Genomic DNA, 20346 nt, shown 5'->3' on the forward strand with positions numbered 1-20346 from the left:
ATATCAGTATGTTCGCACTGGGGTATGGATTGTCCTTTCATATGGCTTCCAAGGATATTGCCTGTGCCCAAAAGTTGTCTCATCATTTGATTAACGAAATTAAAAAAGTTGTATTTGTTAATCAACTGGAGATGATTTGTAATATAATAGCTCTAGAGCCACAATACCAATGGCAACCAGACCCAGAGAAGTTGTATAAAATGCCAAATGTTATATTCTGTTAGAGCTGAGGATTGGTGGGGTGGATCAAGATGCTGGGAGAGAGGGGACTGGTGATCATTCCAATCAGTGGTCATTTGAGATTTGCCATTAAACCTCTCCAAGAGTGGTTCTGGTTCTCATAACACAGGTGTGACCGGCACAATGACTGTGGTGACTACAGCGATGAGAGGGACTGCTCGTACCCAACCTGCCAGGAGTCTCAATTTACCTGTCAGAATGGGCGCTGCATTCCTAAGGCTTACATGTGTGATGGGGGTAATGACTGTGGAGATGATTCTGATGAGCTGGAACACCTGTGTAGCACCCCAGAACCCACGTGCCCCCCTCATCAGTTCAGGTGTAACAATGGCCACTGCATCGAGATGGAGAAAATCTGTAACCACATAGATGACTGTGGTGATGACACTGATGAGAGAGCATGTGGTAAGTACAGCAGACGATTTGGGAAGAGGGGAGATTGAATGTAGGTTTTCAAAAATCAGGCCTCTAAGTAGAAAGTTATCAGAAAATACTACTGCTTGTAAATCAGAGGTAGGGACTCCTTGGTATATGTAAAGTACCTGCACAAATAGTTTTGGATTAGTGACTGTCTCCTAGGGTGCCTTAATGTGTTCTTGGGTGATTGAATGTTATAGTGACAATCACCCTCTTACCCCAGCACCCTCAAGTAAACCAGTAGGAAAGGGTACTTATCTTGTTGGCTTAGTTAGCATCAGTGTGGTGTCCATTGTTCGTAGTGCAGGAACCGTTGTTGGCTTTGACTCCATATTTAAGAACTAAATGCTTTGAGGGAGGAGACTGTACTATTTTTACCTACATGGGAGCTGCACTCCTAAGGATTACACTTGAGATGGGGAGAATGACTGTGGAGATGGTTCTGATGAGCATTTCTTTTTCTGCAGAGAGAGCAGTTTTCCCGGAACTCCCTGGCTGCTCCTCTGCTCCTTTCTACTGCTACTTTAAGTCATTATTGTTTGTTAAGAGAAGGTTGGCAGGCATAGGACTGAAAGTCAAACTTTAGGTTGTTTATTGGTTTAGCTTTTAAAACCACTGGTGAAGGATTAGGTTGGGGAAGAAGTGGAAAAATAGTGACTTGACTAATCCATGGCTTTTAGCATAATACTTTAAGAATTGGGAATGTTGACTTTGGACCATCATGGAGGATCTGCTGCACACATTTTAGTGTCTCTAAGAGCTCTCTTTTTATTTTTAGACATTAATGAGTGCCATGACCCTAAAATCAGTAGCTGTGATCACAACTGCAGATACTCTGACCAGTTTCTATTGTTCTTGTAACCCTGGTTACAAGCTTATGTCTGACAAGCAGTCTTGTGATGATATTGATGAATGCATGGAGACGCCCTCTGTCTGTAGCCAGAAGTGTGAGAACACGGTGGGTTCCTACATCTGCAAGTGTGCCGCAGGCTACATCCGCGAACCTGATGGAAAGTGCTGCCAGCAAGACAGTGACATCACACCCTCCCTCATTTTTAGCAATCGATACTATTTGAGAAACCTAAGTATAGATGGGTAGTTTTACTCCGTCATTTTGCAAGGTCTGGGCAAAGTTGTGGCACTGGATTTTGACCGTGTAGAAAACAGATTGTACTGGCTTGATACAGAGAGGAAAGTCATTGGAGAAAGTTTCTGAATGGGACCAACAGGGAGACAGTCATAAGAAGCAATCTACCAAATGTGGAAGGTCTGGCTGTAGACTGGGTTACCAGGTAAGAGAAAACTGACTAAACATGCAAAATATGTATTCAACATATTTTGGGCATTCATGACCATAATATTAGAGCATTTTCATTACTCCAAAAGGAACCCCCTCCTCCCACCTTAGACCCCTTAGCAGTTACCTTTAGTAAGTATGTATTGAGGGGATGAATTGAAGGGTGAAAGATGAAATAGAGTGGTTAAATACACACTATGTGTCCAGCAGAGCACCTGTGTCTAACTCTCAGCGCTCCATTTCAGGAAGCTCTATTGGCTGGATGTCAGTCTGAATTGCCTCTCTGTCTCTGACCTTCATGGTCGATTCCGCCGCAAGCTGGCTGAACACTGTGTGGATGCCAACAACACCTTTTGCTTTGAGTATCCCAGAGGAATTGTCCTTCACCCTCAATATGGGTATTGGGTTCAGCTTCATACCCCGTTTCTGCCTCTGTTCCCCTAAGGCCAATGTCCTGCTGGGGCTTGACTTTCCACTTTTCCTGTCTAGTAAATGATTTAATATAATGGGTAATTGCGTGGTTTGTTCAATCATCACATCTTTTAGCTGCATGCAAAGAAAATTGTGGTAAAAACATATTTACTGGACTCTCCATTGAAATACATACTAACTCATGTTCATCGTTAAGCACTTACTATACATCATCCACTTTTTTCTTTGCCATTTAACAGGTTATTTTCTGTTAGTTTCTTGCTTTCTATAGAATGTAGGTCTGTAGAATGTAAACCATTTCACTGTACAGAACAGCTATGGTGTTTGGCTGCGGCTTGCTGGACTGACCCTTTGTGTTTGCCTAAACAGGCATATCTACTGGACAGACTGGGCTTACCGGGCATATATCGGGAGAGTAGGCATGGATGGAACCAATAAGTCTGTGATTATTTCTACCAAGTTAGAGTGGCCCAATGGCATCACCATTGATTACACCACTGATAGACTCTACTGGGTAGATGCCCACCTCGGTTACATCGAGTATGTACAATTGGGGAGCTGTTTATTTCAAACGCCAGGGTTGTGTTCCAGTGTGTTAATCCCATGCCACTTCTAACTGGCCTGTGTGCCTGGGGCTATTAATATTTCTCTTAAGTTAGTCAGCTTTGGGTTAACTTCCCTTTACTTAGCATCTGCCTCAAATATGATGGAGTTATTACTACATCATTTGATAACTCTAACTATAAATTTCCATAAAATACAATGAAGCGTTTTATGTAGCAGTAGTCTGCAATTCGATAATACATTCTTTCTGGTAAAATATTTTTACTGTTCAATGAAAAATAAGATATGCATTGTGAAAAATAGATTATTACTTAGCCAGTTCATGTTACTTTGTGGAATTGATATGTATGGCCTAATTGGACCATGTTGATATCCTCTGGGTAAGCATTTCAGATGCATTTCAAATGAAAATTGTTCATTCAGTAGAGCTAAGTTTAAAGGAGGCCATTTACTGTCAAATGTTAAGTATGCAAAGTTAACCTTGCAGTCTTATAGTATTTCTTGGCCAGAATATGCCCTCAGATTATACAAGAGCCCAGCTTCTCTCCTGAAATGTTTACAAGATGGCTGAAATCCAGCTTTATACTGCTCTCCTCCTCTGATTTCTCTTTCGGTGGACAACTTTCTCGTTTCTTATTTCAAAGAGTGCTTATTGTGGAACATGACTACAAGACGTTAAATATTACTGTGCTGGCTGCATCTGCAGGAAGGCAGCTGTGATTATGAATTAGTAATTATTCCTATTTTTAAAGCATTCCTTTTTCAACTTCTGCAGTCAAAATAGCCATTAAATTTAGTTAAAGACTATGTATTCGGAGGAGGATCTTATTCAAAATTCATTGATCCTTACAGTCACAGAGTGACTGTTTCTTTCTCATGCCCCAGGTACTCTGATTTAGAGGGCCATGATTGGCATATTGTGTATGATGGGATGCTGCCTTATCACTTTAGCACTATGATTTTTGAGGACACCATTTATTGGACAGATTGGAATACAAGGACAGTTGAGAAAGGAAACAAATATGATGGCTCAGGCCGGATGGTGCTGGCGAACACAACACACAGACCATTTGACATTCGTGTTTATCACCCATATAGGCAACCAGTAGGTGAGTACGTGATTCAGAAGTTGACATGGTTGCTCTAGGTTATGTGCTCATCATTATTGTAACATAATATCAGGACTAACAAAGATGTGGTGTTAATATATATAATGTTTTCTCAAAATATATGAGAATTGAAGGTATGGAAATGACCTAGTTGCTTGAGCCACCTCCATTCCCTGCTTTGCTGTATTTCTTGTTATGCTTTTCCTCCTGTGTCTCTTGTTATGCCATCTTGTTGCATCAGCTTGCTGCACCTGCCCATAGCATCAACTTGCTGTCTTGCTCATCTTCTTTAGGAGGCATGGGGAACCTCTGCTCCCTGCTTTGTTGTGTTTCTCATTATGGTTTTCTTCTCATATCTCTTGTTGCATCATCTTGTTGTGTCAGCTTGCTGTGCCTGCCCATCGTGCCACCTCACTGTCTTCTTTAGGAGCTACCAGGAACCAAACTATGGAGCTCTCATATGGTAGGTGGGAGCTTCAATCACTTGAACTACATCTGCTTCCCAAACCATTGTTTTTTAAGTTTTAAATAACTAAGAATTCACCTTTGAACCATAATGCAATTATGCCACCTACTTTTGCAAATGCTTAAAAGGAAATTACCTGGGAAAAATACTGCTCAGTTTATTATCCACATCCTTCTTGGGCAGACTTAGGGTCTGGGCTCATGAATGTGAGCAAGTATCTTACCTACACTCCCAGGACTAATTTTAGCCATAAATAATCATCTATCATATTTATGAACTGTTAGGAAAAGCATGAAAATGAAGATAATGATTTCTCTTTCTAAGAGGTGATGAATTTAATGCCAAGTGAGTAATCTATGCTTAATACTCCCTTTCAGCAAATGAACATTTATATTCTTCCTTTTCCACCAGTGAACAATCCCTGTGGTACCAACAACGGTGGCTGTTCTCACCTCTGCCTTATCAAAGCGGGAGGCCAAGGATTCACCTGCGAATGTCCAGACCACTTCCAGACCATCCGAACTCATTTGCACACTCACTGCCAGCCCATGTGCTCCAGTACCCAGTTCCTGTGTGGTGACCAAGAAAAGTAAGACTTTTCTACTTCCTATGTCTTATAAATGGCCTTAAGCATCAGGGAAGTGTCTCCTGAAAAACAGCCTTCTACAGTGATATAATTCCACACACGTGTTAGACTTGCTGCCTCATCTACTATCCCAGAGAATCCAGGGATTCCATTCTATTTTGATCATTTGAGTTTGCTATTTTGATCATTTGGGAGCCACAGATAGCTCCCTAACTATGGCCAAGGGCCTTTGATGACTAGAGGAGTCAGCATGAGGTGGAAAGAGGCATTAATGGAAATCATGGCTTCTAGTTAGCATCAATAGATTCAATGGCAGGTTATTTTGATGATTAAATAAGTTGAAGACTTTGTCATAGTACCTATCATGCTGCACCCTTCAACTTCCCAACCAGTATGCAAATGTTTTATGTCACTCTGGCTGACCTTTCCAATCAGTGCCACTAGTAGAGCCAGAGCTAACACACAGTCCACTCTGTGTGATGGAAATTTAGTCACAATACCCATGTATTTGGGTCTTTCTCATATAGTTATGTTTTCTCTGAAGCCACATCACAGTAATCTAGATTTAATTGATCTTCTTCATGGGCCACGAGAGAATTTATTTCCTTACTTGCATTTCAGTGCTGGGACTTCTTGTCTCCAGTGCCCCCTCCTCTGCCTCCTGCCACCTTGTTTGAGAAGAGCTCTATTTTTTTTGTGCAGGTGTATTCCTATCTGGTGGAAATGTGACGGACAGAAAGACTGTGCTGATGGCTCCGATGAGCCAGCCTTTTGCCCCGGCACCACTGTCAGCTCGGACAGTTACAGTGCACTGATGGCAACTGTACCAGCTCACACTTCTTATGCAATGCTTACCGAGATTGCCCCAATGGGTCTGATCAAGATGATATCCTTTGTGGTGGGTTACATTGCTTTATGCCTCTTTAGTCCCATATCTTAGTTTTGGAGTATTTTTCTCCCAACCCTCCTGAATATTAGTAATCGTAATTATATACAATTAATTTGTAATATTTTGTATTAGTATTATATATTTGTTACAGTTCAATGAGAGAACTTTTATATTTGTTTGTTAATTACTGTCCATCTTCCACCACAGGATTCACTCTGGTATACAGTCCCACGCTTTGTAGAATTCACTCAAAGTATATACTCATTAAAAATTTTTTTTAATTGTCTTTTTTTTAAAAGGTAATTAGACCACACAAAACACTTAGTTTTGTTTTGCTAGAAATCCGTATAAGGCAGATGTTTGTAGTAGATAGTTTGGTGGTTCTTCACCATATTTGTGCATCAAATTCCCACTCCCGTTTTAAACAAGGACTCTCGGTAGTTTACATAATGACCATCAGTGATTCAATCCTTAATTTTGCATGTGAGAAAAGGATTTGGAAGGCTGTAACACAGAAGGAATAACTGTCCATGTAGTGGTGGTGATTGATAATAAATGCATTAGGACATAAATCCTCTAAAATTGTGGTCCAGATTTGCAGGCCCCGTCAATGTAAATTAGCAGTGTCTCTACTTTCTTTCTTGTTCTTGTTTTTACCATTTTAAAAATAATTTGAAGTATATCATTCATACATGAACATACATAGAAAATAAGTATAAAAGTATTTAGTAAAAATAGTAAATATCTTGCTTGGCTTGGCAATATCAGTTCTTTTTTTCTTTTTTAAAAAAGGTTTATTTTATTTACTTTATTTTTCTTTATTTATCCTCCTCTGCCAGATGGTTCTCTCCTCTGTCTGCTCATTGTTTGCTCGCCTTCTACAGGAGGCACTGGGAACCGAATCCGGAACCTTCCACATGAGAAGCAGGTGCTCAGTGTCCTGAGCCACATCTGTTCTCTGTGGGCTATGGCATTTGCTGGCTTGTGGCTCATTGCTGTGGGAGGTGGCATCCAGCTTGTTGTGGTGGGAGGGGTCATCTACTTCCAGTTGCAGTGAGAGGTGGCATCTGCTCCTCTTCTTTTAGGTGGTCCTGGGAATCGAACCTGGGACCTCCCATGTGGTAGGCAGGCTCCCAATTGGTTGAGCCACATCCGCTGTCCAATGTATGTTCTTGATGCCTTATAAACTGTTAATCACCTGTCCCTGCTTGCAGAGACCCACTACCGCGATTCCAATCAGTGGCAGTGTGCCAACAAATGTTGCATCCCACAACACTGGCAGTGTGACACCGAGGATGACTGTGGGGATAACTCAGATGAAGAGATGTCCCATTGTGCTAACAGGACATGCCTACCAGGCCAGTTTAGGTGTGTCAGTGGTCACTGCATCCCTGAACACTGGAAGTGTGACTATAAAAACAACTGTGGAGACCACTCAGATGAGCCCTTTGAAGAATGCAGTGAGTTTTGTGGGAGGGGAAAGGCGTGGCCTGGAGCAGGGAAACAAGCAGATCCCCTTGTGGTTGGAGATAGGATAGGGAGCTAGGGAGCGTGCTGCCCAGCCCCATGGGGTGCTCCCACCAGGCTCTCCCTGCCAGCTCTGGCATTGCAAGGCAAAATGCAGTTGCAAGTTTAACCAGACCCTGTGTCTGAAGTGGCTTTTAGCTCTTCTTGATACACTCCAGTGTCTGTGTGTGCGTGTGTGTTGGTGATAAGAACTGTGTATATATTACCACTTTTGAAGCCAAGAGAAACACTGTGAAGTAGGGAGGGTGCATTACCAATTCGCACGTTACTGACGAGAGGACTACTCTGGTTTGCCACTCTCTAGTGGCAGAGCTGTCCGTTCAATCCACATGTCGAAACCCAGTCCACAAGGTTCTATTGCATACAAACCAGTGGTATTGAGATGGCGAGAAAACTTAGGTGACCAGACCAGCCCTAGCACAGACACATATTGTGGTCAGTTTAGTTGGTAACTAGTCATTGTTGCTCTTCAGCAACACCTCCTCAACAGGGCAATAGAAAGGCATCTTCCTGTACCATTTCTGAGCATGACTGAGATTTGTGCCTCTCCCTTTCAGTGGGACCTACCCATCGCTGTGACAACCACACAGAATTCAGCTGTAAAACGAACTACCGCTGCGTCCCTCAGTGGAGCGTGTGCAATGGTTACAATGACTGCATAGACAACAGTGATGAGGAAGGCTGTGGTGAGGGGGCGCCGCGGAGCGGGAGGGAGGCCTGGCACTGGGGGTGCCACCGCTAGGAAATGGCTTTCCCGCTTCATCTTTCCTCTATTTACCTCTGAGAAAGGACCATCAGTTGATTCTTCAAATAGCATGTTACACTTTTATAGCATTTTAAAAAGCTAAAAATATATCCTATTAAATGAAGGAAATGATTAAAATGATAAGATCTTGTATAATGTCTCCCAACTGTGGAATCTTTATTTAAATAATTTGCCTAATTTTATAGATTAAAATTGGTGGAACAGGGGAAGGTAGAGAAAAGACTTGGCATCTATGAGAGTAATCTCCAAATTTTCACCTTCTGGCCTCCGCATCTTCTGTTGGGCAGCTGTAGTCACTTCTGAGAACCTGGAAAGACCAAATGATTTTATGCAATTTGTTAAGAATATGGTAGCCCAATCTTCTCATGGAAGGCAGCACTTCTTTGTCCATTTCTTGACCCCTGGTTCATGAAGCATTTGCACTGACTGTGCTTTGCAGAGATGGTGACCTGCCATCCTTCGGTGATTTCCGCTGTAATAATCACATCTGCATCCCCCTTCGCTGGAAATGTGATGGCTTCCATGACTGTACAGATGGATCTGATGAAGCAAACTGTGATGAGTTTTCAGGGTTCTAGTATCCTTTTGTAACCCAGATTTGTGGTATAATTTAATTGTCCATACTTGTCATCCTTAAAGGGTAGAATGACAGCAATCTGATTTCTTGCTTTCTCTTGGTTTGTATGTTTCTTCTCTTTCTGAGGTGCATATAGTAAAGTCTCTTGAATTTCTTCTAAACAGAACTTGAGTGTCGTAATGAAATAGAATAGAAATAGAAATCAGGACCATTCGATGGTATAGAAAGCAAAGATGCTTTACCCAGGGAAGCAGACTTGGCCTAATGGATAGGGCCTCTGCCTACCACATGGGAGGTCCATGGTTCAAACCCCAGGCCTCCTTGACCCGTGTGGAGCTGGCCCATGCACAGTGCTGATGCGCAAGGAGTGCCATGCCATGCAGGGGTGTCCCCCTCATAGGGGAGCCCCACGCGCAAGGAGTGCGCCCCATAAGGAGGGCTGCTGAGCGCGAAAGAAAAGTGCAGCCTGCCCAGGAATAGTGCCACACACACAGAGAGCTGACGCAGCAAGATGACATAACAAAAAGAAACACAGATTCCTGTGCCGCTAATAAGGATAGAAGCGGTCACAGAAGAACACACAGCGAATGGACACAGAGAGCAGACAATTGGGGGGGTGAAGGAGGATAAGGAGAGAGAAATAAATAAAAAAGAAATCTTAAAAAAAATATCCATATAATTGTAGTACACAGTGCACCCTAAATTAAACCCTGGGCCATGACACTTTTAGTACAAATGTAACAACTAATGCAAGGTGTCAATAGTGGGGTTAGTATGTAGGAATCTTGTATTCTATGCGTGATTTTGAATGACCCACAACTTCTCTCTCTAAAAACAAATGAAAAAATTCCACTGAAAACAAAAACCAAAAAACTGCCATAGTTATTCAGTTTATCTGGGGTCTGAGTCACTATATCCATATATTTTGCAGTAGTTTTGAGTAATTCATTTTTAGTAAGTAATTAGTAGTTGTTAGTAATACTAACAAAAGTAGTATTAACTATTATATAAATCAATAATTGGATAAAAATTGCAGGTAGGAAAAGAATACTTGTGTAATGATTAAACTAGAACTAGCCAGTTCATTTGTTGGGTATTAGGACATACAGAATTTATTTATGGCATGTAAAAGCTGATACATCATTCACGTTTTCCAACTTCTTTTTCCTTCTGCCAACAGCCACCTGCTTTCCCCACGGTGCACACTGTTAGGCTACATTGTTCAAGTATAAAAAGCATGTTTGTGTTGAGCCAGCTTTTAAGTGTGATGGTTCTGATGACTGTAGCGATGGTTCTGATGAAGAACTTCATCTACGCTGTAAGCGGGAGAAATCTCCCTGTTTCTTACATGTAGTATGTGAGCCTGCAGGGCAGTTGTTGTTCAGTTTTTTACTTCTGGGACACCACTTGTCTTTTCTGCTTCAGTTTTCTTTCTGTGACATGAGAAAGTTGGATTTTAAACATGTGTCGCCTTGGAAGCCTCCTATCTCATATATATAAATAGGCAGGCCTATTATGATTGAAGTGTGTGTATCAGGGGTAGGGGGATTCCAATACCTTCTTGAAACACTTCCTCCAAACCCCTAAGGCTTCGTGGAGCACCTTAATGTCAATTCCTTTAAGAAGATTCAAGGCCATCTCTGGGCTGGGAATGGCAGCATTTATGATCTAGAACTTTTCTATTCTGTTTCTCAATATGTACTAGATACATATAATTTTTTTTTAATCATACTCTATGTTACACAACATATATGGTTCATAGTAACACAGTCATTCAGTATTTGTCCTTCTGTGTCTGGCTCGGTGAGCTTATCTCTCTCTCACAGTACACTGCCAATTTCAGGTAATAGCAATCAATGCCCATTACTGACATTCATTGTACAATTCTTGGTGGCATGTATTAAGATTGATAGAAAGGTCAGTGCAGGTTGCACAGCCCTTCTCCGTCTTACAGCTATGCCTCCTGGAACACCTGGCTCCCAAGGATGCCACAGGATGGTAAGAGTCATGGAGGAGGCACATGGGCTTTTTATAGCTTCAGCCCACAAGTAACACTTCACTATCAACTCATCAGCCAGATATGGTCTTAACGGCGAATGAATAACATGTTTATATGTGGTGAGCAGCAACTGTCGCTACCTCAGAGGGAAGCATCTTGTTTCAGAGGAGAAAACGTTTTGACTTTAGTTTGTTCTTGTATTACAGGTAGGCCTCCAACCCTTAGACAGTGGACATTGCATTTCAAAGAACTCGTTATGTGATAATGTTGATGACTGTGGCAACCGTTTTGATGAAATGGGTTGCAGTAAGTAAACATTTCTTTTATACCTCATTAGTTTAAGACATGCAGTAATACGACATATATAACAACCACATATTTCTCTGTTATTTACTTGCCAAGCCCTCAGCTGCCAGTCTGATACCAGACACTGTGCTAAACTCTCCACATGCGGTTATCTCCTTTAATCCATATAACAGTCCTCTGAGTTAGATATTATTATCCACCTCCCACCCTTTTACTTTTCTCCCACAAGTGAGGAAACTGGCTTAGTGGTTAAGTAAATTGCCCCAGGCCTTCCTACACTTAAGAGTTGAAGTTAGGATTTGAGTTCTGTTCTACCTGACTCCATCTCTGCTTAGGTTCATTAGGTGTCTCTCAGCAACCTGTAAGTTACTTAATTTTGGATATTAATCTGCACATTTTATCTTAAGCCAAATGCAGTACCAAAGACAGAGGGAGGGAGGGCTTTTGAAGGAAGAGGAGGATGAACCCAGCAAAGGGATTGTTCTAGCTTAATGGTAATCGCTTATGAAGTGCTCTCATTTATATTACCTAATTTGCTACTGTTAGACCTATTGGACAACTGTTATTATCTACATCTATAAAATAAAATGCAAATAGCTTACTTAACTTGATTGAGGTCACACCGAGTGGCCGAGACAGAATGTCCTGTGATTTCAGCCTAGGAGAACTGGCTTCTAGTTCCTGTGCCCATGAGCTGTACCACTTTGGGTACAGCACTGAGCTCTCCGGGTCTCATAGGAAAAAGAGGGGGCCTGCGAATCACCTTAGTGAGCTTCATATGTTCAGTTTGTTGGGATTTTACTTCCTTTTTCCTGAAGCATACATCGTCTGTCAGCACTTCTGCAAGGGACAGGAAGGGGCAAATAACCGGCCCCACCAAGTTGTTTTGCTTTTAAACTTTTTTTCCCTTCCTCGCCCCTGTCCCCACCCCAGCCCTGCTATTTTGTTGACTGTGTCCATTTGCTGTGTGATCTTCTGTATCTATTTCTCTTTTTATGTCTTCTCTTCTCATCTTTCTCCTCTAGGATTCACCGGGATTCGATCCTGGGGACCTCTGATGTGGAGAGAGTTTTTCTGTCAACTGTGCCACCTCGTTCCTGGTCTCTGCTGCACTTCACCTTGACTCTCCCCTTTGTCTCTCCCCTGTTGCATCATCATCTTGCTGTGTGACACACTTGTGTGGGCACTGGCTCACAGCACGGGTACTCGACTTGCCATGCAGGCACTGGCTCACCGTGTGGGCACTCATGTGGATACTCAGCTCACCATGTGGGCACTCAGCTAGCCACGTGGGCACTTGCACGGGCACTCAGCTCACCACACGGGCACTTGCACAGGCACTGGCTCACCACGCAGGCAAACTTTCTCTTCTCTTTCACCGGGAGGCCCCAGGGATCGAACCCGGGTACTCCCATATGGTAGGCAGGGGCCTTATCACTTGAGCCACATCGGCTTCCCTTGTTTTGCTTTTAATTCATTAGATATGAAGTGAATATGTGTTGTAGAATTCCTGGGCAAATAGACTTGTGTTGTTGTTAAGAGCTCAGACTAGAACTTTATTCTAAGACTTTCATGAATACACTTTTGAAGTATCATCATTCCCCTCAATGTCATTTTGCTGCTATATTTTGAAACTCTGTTTTCAGTCTACTTAGAAAATATATACTGATGTAGTCATTGCACCCTAAGGGACCCCAAGAGGTGCTTAGGTTCATCTTATCATTGCCTTCTGTAGACACCTGTACTTATGAATCTATCCTGCTTTGAAAGACTTGGTTCAGGAGATACCAAGTCTCTTTAGCTAAAATTCTCAAGAGTCTATAACCAAGAGTCGTTTATGGAGATGTCTCCACCTCCCACCCACATTATCATTCACCGTGTGTTTTTGGATGATTTTTTTTTTTCTCGATATTCATTGTGTAGAATACAGAAAATATATTTTAACAATCAGAAATAAATAAAAAATCACCTGGAATCTACCCATGAGAGAACAAAGGTTAGAAATTAGTGTACTTCTATTGTCAAATGATTTTTGGCACATGTGACAAGCCATTAATATTTTTTAAAAAGTTAAATATGTTTAAATTTAAATTTACATTTTATATCTGAAATAAGAATGGATCTTAAAATTGATGCCATAGTCCCAGAAGTTTTTTCTGTTTAGTGATACATAAAATAATAGTGCATTGATGGTGTCTATTGAGGGTGCCTATTGTTAGGTGAATTGTAGGTTTCTTTTTTTTTTTTAAGATTTATTTATTTATTTATTTATTATTTATCTATCAAGGTAGAGCACGTTCCAATTCCTATTAGGAGAACCTTGTATTTATTCTTTTTTAAATTTCCTTTCATTAAATGACAGTTTAATCCTTCAATGGTTCTTCACTCCTAGTATGATTATGGTTATCATCTACTGTCTCTAAAGACACCATGTTTTGCAAACTGTCAGTGTGCTTGGCTCTGCAGTGACCTTGTACATTCCTATAGTGCTTGCAAGAATAGTTTTGAAATGATTTGAGGCCTTGCTCTGCTCCATCTATGGAGCAAGGTTATAGAAATTTCATATAGTTGGAAAAAAATAAATAAAAATAAAAATAAAGACACTATGTGCCTTGCTCAGATGCTTACAACAGTTCTTTTGAGAACCAAACCTTAAGAGCTCAGTCCACAGCAGTGATGCCAGCATGTGGTAACAGACTCCAACAGTGAAAACAAAATGACAGTCGAACACCTGTGGAACTGAGTCAAAATGCTTTGTGTTTTTTTTGTTGTTGTTTTTGTTTTTTGTTTTTAGTCGCTACCAGGGATTGAAAGCCAGACTTTGTATCTGGGAATCCAGTGCTCAACCATTGAGACACGTTGGCTCCCCTGAGTTCGTTTTTTCATTCGTTTGCTTATTGTTGTTTTTTTTGTTTTGTTTTAGGAGGCATCAGGAACTGAGCCCGGGACCTCCAATGTGGGAAGCAGGTGCTCTACTACTTCAACCACTATTGCTCCCTCCCTGCTTCATGTTAAACACTGTTTCCATCCATCATCAGCTTTGAGAATTCAGACCATATCTCTTTGGGGGAAAGAAAAAGCATGCAAAATAGTGTCTGAAATTTTCTACAAATGTTCCACAAATGTTGACTCTCATTGCTATCTCTCATCTGCAGTCTTCTCGGTCCTCCTTGTTTGTGAATTTAAACAGAAGCAGGGTCTCAAGGAATGTTGGGAATGAATGTTGCATATTTGGTTTTCTTTTCCTTAGACATTGATAAATGTGAGGAATTTGGGGTTTGTCCCCAGAGCTGCCAGAATACCAAAGGAGTGTGTCTGTGGCAAAGGATTCATATCTATGGGTGAACCTGAGGGGAAACGGTGTGCAGCAGAAGGTACAATGAACTCATGTCGGGCATCATGCCTTTCTGGGAGAGTATTATGTACCAATATTAATACTCAGGCCCTTGAACCTATCATCTGCTTCCCTTCCCTACCTATTCTACTCTTCTTCTCCTCCAATTAAAACAATAACTACAATCTTCTAACCAATATGTAGGAATTAAAATTCCAGTGTTTCTTATTTTAGGGGTCATTTTCTAGAAGGCTCAAGCACCAACACAAAGCTCGCCTGTGTAATGGTTGTCAACAGAAGCAAATCAGTGAAGCCCTCTGGCTCCCACCGCCACTGAGCTTAAGGCCCTGTAATCCCAGATGTGTCATTTGAATTGGTGCAAATAAAGGACATTCTGTTGACAGATCATGGACTACTGATCACAGGCAGAAAATTGTTTGACTCATTCATAACTTCAATCATTGGTTCTTTGCTAATACCAGGAGTAATGAGTACTAGAAAGAAATGACAAAAGAGAAAGAATAGAAATTTCCGGAAGCCTGCTCTAAATCAGCTTATCCCAGGTAGGGGTATATATGTCATTATGACCACAGATTTTCATTTGGAGTTTGGAGACTTCATGAGGAAAACTAGCTTTTTATTTTGCAAATTAAGGGCATAAGGAACTGTTTATATGAATTGGGCTTTAAAAGCATACATTTGACTAGCATACTTAAATATTTTACCCTGAATACTAGGGTAAAGTCATTTTTGAACAGGTGGTCTGGTAAATTAAAAGCAGCAAATTAAAAATGTTTATACTTTTGTAGTGAGGAGATGATTGATATGGAATACTCATATAAAATCTCAACAAGGGGAATACAGAAGAGAGGTGTTACTTATATTTTATGTGATTGACATTATTCAATTCAATTAAATAAATTCTAGATAGTGAATCTCAGGATGAGTAACCATTGAAATAGATGCTGTAGGTTAAAAATTCTAAAAGCTTTTTTTTCTCATTAGCCAGAAGCTAAATTGGGTTATGTAGATACTTATGTTCTAAAAATATCCTAAGTCTGTCAGTAAAGAGTGAGGAATGAAAACTTTTAGTAAGGCTATAAAAGATTTATTTCTTGTATGAAACCACAATCTTGCCTGCTTAAATGACAGTGAATAAAGGATAGTGGAAGAATACATGGTATTCTAGGAGTTAGCAAGTGGGGGAAAATTCCTTCTCAGCCCTATTCTCAAACCTGTACCACTGAGAGTATAATATCCTTAAAAGAAATATTTGCTTGCCACCTGAAATGGAAACAAGAATATCCACAGCCAAGGATTTTGAAACCCAGTGGGATTATCAGTTTTGGTGACTAATACTTAGGTTCCTTTGAAAATTATGACAAGGATGAGGTTACTTGCTCTACATTTTATGCCCTTTTTATCAAAAAGATTCAGGTAGAATTCAAACCGATAAAGTCAACCTTCATTTGCTTGCAGGTAAGGCTCCTTTGTTACTTCTGCTGGACAACATTAGAATCCGAAGATATAATCTCTCATCTGAAAAGTTCTCAGATTATCTTGAAGATGAGGAGCATATTCAAGCTATTGATTATGATTGGGATCCTGAGGGCTCTGGCCTCAGTGAGTATACACTTTAGCATCTGTTACTGATTTTAATTGAATTTTCAGGGGTTAAATCTGGAGGACTTATTTTCAGTAATATTCACATACTATACAATCAGTGGCTTTTAGTATAATCACAATGTTGTACATTCACCACCACAAAAATTTTAGAACAATTTAAGTACTCCAAAAAATATTGAATTAATTTTCAATCAATTAATATTAATTGAATTAATTGAATTTTGAGGTGTTAAATTTCAGGGACAATCTCCTTGCATCTTCTTCTCTTTGCTCATGCAGATCCTGTCTTTTTTTTATTATCAAACACTTGGAAAATTGCTACTCAAAGGCCCAGTTCAATTGTCACCTCCTCTGTGACATCTTTCTGGCTGTGTTCTTTGAGCCTGTAGCATTTCATACTTACATGCTTTTACTACAGTCCATGTCACATTGTGTCATTGTATACATTTTTCTCCCCATCCCTTAACCCTGTGCTCTCCCAGATTGGAATTGACTCTAGTTCATCTCTAAGTACTTAATACCAGGTCCGGTATCTAGTATGATATACAGGATGGGTCCTGAAAAAAAAGCAGCTGAATGAATGAAAAAATGAATAATGTTGAGTATCTCAGGCTCTGTATAGTGTGGAGTAATGAAGGAGAAAACCCTCATCTGCTCGCTTTATTACCTTTAACAATAGTACCAATTCTTTGGATTCTCTGGGCCTCATTCTTTTTGCCTTTAAAATAAGTACCACCTGCCTACTTATTTTAAAGACTGAATGAGATAATTGATGTGAAAATACTTTAGAAATCATAACTATGCCTGGGAGTGGATGTGGCCCAAGCAGTTGAGCTCCTGCTTCTCCCATGGGAGGTCCCTGGTTCAGTTCCCAGTGCCTCCTAAAACAAAAAACAAAAAAAAAAAAACAATAACAAAAACAAATGAAAATACCAACTCAGGGGAGCCAATGTTGCTCAGTGGTTGAGCACCTGCTTCCCACATACAGGGTCCTGGGCTGAATCTCTGGGCCCACAGTACCACAAAACAAACAAAAAAACCAAACTAACTATGACAATGTAAGCTTTCTTGCTGAACTTCACATTACTTATTCTTTTTAAGAGTGGTGTATACACAGGGAAGAAGTAGGTGCCCAGTGCATGCCTTAAAAGTCAGTCTTTTGGGAAACGGATGTGTTGCAAGCAATTGGGCTCCCATCTTTCATATGGGAGGTCCAGGGATCGATTCGGGGGCCTCTTGGTGAAAGGAAGCTGGTCTGCACAGCAAGCTGGCCTGAGTGGAGAGCTGGCACAGCAAGATAACGCAACAAAAGGAGACATAGAGGAGAGACAATAAGAGATGCAGCAGACCAGGAAGCTGAGGTGGTGCAAGAGATTGAGCGCCTCTCTTCTATTCCAGAAGATCCTAGAGTCAGTTCCCAGAGCTGCCTAAAGAGAAGACAAGCAGACACAGATGAACACACAGCAAATGGATGCAGACAACAGACAATGGGGGGGGGCGGGGAGAGTAGTAATCAATCAATCTTAAAAAAAATCAGTTTTCCTACACTTTCTCCTATTCTTCTCATTTATGCAGTTCTTTTATCAACACTGTTACTAAGTATGACAGTACTTGGTACTGTCCCTGGTACACACTGTTTCGAAAACTAGAGTTGATCCTACTGTGAGTGAATAAGCTCTTGGCTGACATGTATTTTAATGTATTACCCTGGTAGAGATAATTTACCAGGAAAGCATTTGTAGATAATAGCTCAAGTATGATTGGTATTGGGGTTTTTTCAGTGTAAATGAATTATTAATATAATAAGGAGCAGTGAGGAGATAGAGATTTCAAATGAACCATACTTCACGCCAGTTCCTCTTTTAGCAGATGTTCTGAACATGAACTTGACCCTGTGTCTCTCTTGGCAGGCATTGTATATTTCAGTGTGCTTGGGCCAGGCACCACTTTTGGTGCTATCAAACGTGCCTACATCCCCAACCTGGAAACCAGCAGTCATAATATTGTGCTGCCAGTTGACCTGAAACCACAAAACATAATGCAGCCAGAAGGATTAGCAGTGGACTGGGTCAGAAGGTAAATTTATCATACAGTCCTCTCTTGCCTATTCTATTTTCCTGGCCAAAAAGCTCCCTGCTGCTCACCATGGCACATGATTAACATCTGGGCCCAGACATGGCTATTAACCAAGCCATGGTGCAATTGAGTGGTGCCTGGGATTGCTCTAGCCCCTATGTGGCACATGCCTGTTATCATTTCCTATATGCCATATGTGCATGAAAAAATTAGGGAAAGCACCAAGGTGGTTTTTGCACTCACTGTCCGCTTTCTGTGTCCACTCGCTATGTGTTCTTCTGTGTCTGTCTTCTCTTTAGGCAGCACTGGGAACCAGTCCTGGCACCTTCTGGAGTGGGAGAGAGGCGCTCAATCTCCTGCTCCACCTCAGCTCCCTGGTCTGCTGTGTCTTATTGTCTCTGCTCTGTGTCTCCTTTTGTTGTGTCATCTTGCTGCACCAGCTGTCCTCATGGACCAGCACTCCTACACGGCCAGCACTCCTGCTGGGACAGCATGTCACACAGGCCAGCTCTCCACTCAGGCCAGCTTGCCTTCATCAGGAGACCCTGGGAATTGAACCCCGGACCTCCTATATGATAGACAGAAGCCCAATCGCTTGAGCCACATCTGCTTCCTGGAAAGCATTCTTGAAAACAGTGTTTAGGATTCCAAAATTAACTTAGGTTAGAAATTTGACTTTCCTTTTTAACCTTGGAATTTGAGTAAATGGAAAAGTTGACTCCTTTCTTGAAGTTGACATTCTAGGACCAGGGACTGAAACCACAGGTTTCGGAGAATCCCTGGGTAGTTTCACCATCAGGTGCCATATAAACTGATGTGGGAAAGGTATTAGGCTCCTTCTTTGAGGAAGAGGCTTGCGTTGGAGGGACACTGTGGCAAAGTGATTATAATAGAATCAGAGCTCAGACATTCATAGAAACCCCTACGTTCTTGAAAATGAACTGATAACGGAAGGCTTGAGGACTCACTGCACTCCCAGTGAATTTTCAGGATGAATTAATTTTCACCAACTTGTCTGGTGCTCCTGGAAGACACTCTGAAGCTAATTAGGTCCCCACTGTGCTTGTAACCTAGAAGCAGACTCACTTCAGTGTCTGCATGAACAAGGCCTCGGAGAACTGAGGGGCTTGAAACCCTAGGCTCTAACGCTTGCTTCTGGAAACCAGTGAAGCAGAGGTCCACCAGCATTTTGTTTGAAGTTTTATTGTCCTCAGCCTTGATGGGACTGAGAGCTGTAGCCTTAGAGAGTGTAAATGAGGGCAAGATGGACTTGCTGTTGTTTTGAAAGGCTGTTACCACCCATCCTTGGAGCTGATGCCAGATTCCTCGTGGTTCCAATAGGCTCTTTGCTGAGGAGGAAATAGACTTATGGGGGAAGTCAACAAAAGGGCCGGCACACAGGTGCCTTGGGACTTCTTCCTGAAGCTCATGCCTCGTGAGGCCATGGTGAGACCTGGCTGACTGCTGTGGGCGCCGTCACTGATTCTGGCTGATTGGCTGTGTGAGGCGTCCCCTCCATCTTCTTGGCTGCAGAGATTGGGGCATTTCTGGGAGAGGGAAGAGGGGCTGTTCTCTGATCACAGGTGCCTCACTGGCTGGAACTTACAAATGCAATCTCATCATCGGAGCCTCTCGTCTTTTCAGTTGTTTTAACTTCATCCCTCCTAATTCAGGCATATTTACTGGTCAGATGCCAAGAGTAAACGGATCAAAGTGGCAGAGCTTGATGGAAGGTACAGAAAGTGGCTAATTTTCACTGAACTGGACCAACCAGGTGTGATTGTTGTGAATCCCAAACTAGGGTAAGTACTGAAAGATGGCTTTCTGATCTAGATTTGCATAAAACTCTTTCTTTAATGGTCTGTTATTCCTAATTGTACTGAAATTTGCATAGCTTGGAACAGTGGCACTTTCTTTTTTTTCCTATTAACTTTTATAGCCCCCAATACTTCCTCTATTTGGGCAGGGATACCTGGCTCATGGCCCTTTGTAGATATGCCAGTGTTTCCTTTCATGTGGTCATCGGAATACCAGTCTCACCTATCCAGTATCTTAGGAGCAATGGATAACTTGTGTGCTGTGGTGCAAATGATGTGACCATTCCCTCTACTTCTTCTATTCCTCTCTAATTAAAG

General features: G+C 41.5%; 1 protein-coding gene and 1 non-coding gene across 2 annotated transcripts in view; both read left to right on the forward strand.

Moving 5' to 3' along the window:
* The window catches only part of LOC101433586 (low-density lipoprotein receptor-related protein 2), an 84495-nt gene that overhangs the window by 48686 nt on the left and 15463 nt on the right, over nucleotides 1–20346 (forward strand). Inside the window, 21 exon segments of the mRNA XM_071215987.1 lie at nucleotides 350–645; nucleotides 1436–1484; nucleotides 1486–1856; nucleotides 1859–1949; nucleotides 2200–2352; nucleotides 2756–2926; nucleotides 3836–4059; nucleotides 4937–5114; nucleotides 5814–5887; nucleotides 5890–6009; nucleotides 7215–7460; nucleotides 8085–8213; nucleotides 8733–8750; nucleotides 8753–8848; nucleotides 10126–10223; nucleotides 11076–11175; nucleotides 14366–14483; nucleotides 14485–14549; nucleotides 15989–16132; nucleotides 18046–18211; nucleotides 19885–20013. Coding sequence (XP_071072088.1) covers nucleotides 350–645; nucleotides 1436–1484; nucleotides 1486–1856; nucleotides 1859–1949; nucleotides 2200–2352; nucleotides 2756–2926; nucleotides 3836–4059; nucleotides 4937–5114; nucleotides 5814–5887; nucleotides 5890–6009; nucleotides 7215–7460; nucleotides 8085–8213; nucleotides 8733–8750; nucleotides 8753–8848; nucleotides 10126–10223; nucleotides 11076–11175; nucleotides 14366–14483; nucleotides 14485–14549; nucleotides 15989–16132; nucleotides 18046–18211; nucleotides 19885–20013 — 3036 coding nt within the window.
* On the forward strand, nucleotides 13611–13745 carry LOC111764727 (small nucleolar RNA SNORA9). Its single transcript, XR_002797269.1, has one exon. It is a non-coding gene; the product is annotated as a small nucleolar RNA SNORA9 (small nucleolar RNA).

Source organism: Dasypus novemcinctus, chromosome 7 (genome assembly GCF_030445035.2).
Source record: "Dasypus novemcinctus isolate mDasNov1 chromosome 7, mDasNov1.1.hap2, whole genome shotgun sequence".
Classification (NCBI taxonomy): domain Eukaryota; kingdom Metazoa; phylum Chordata; class Mammalia; order Cingulata; family Dasypodidae; genus Dasypus; species Dasypus novemcinctus.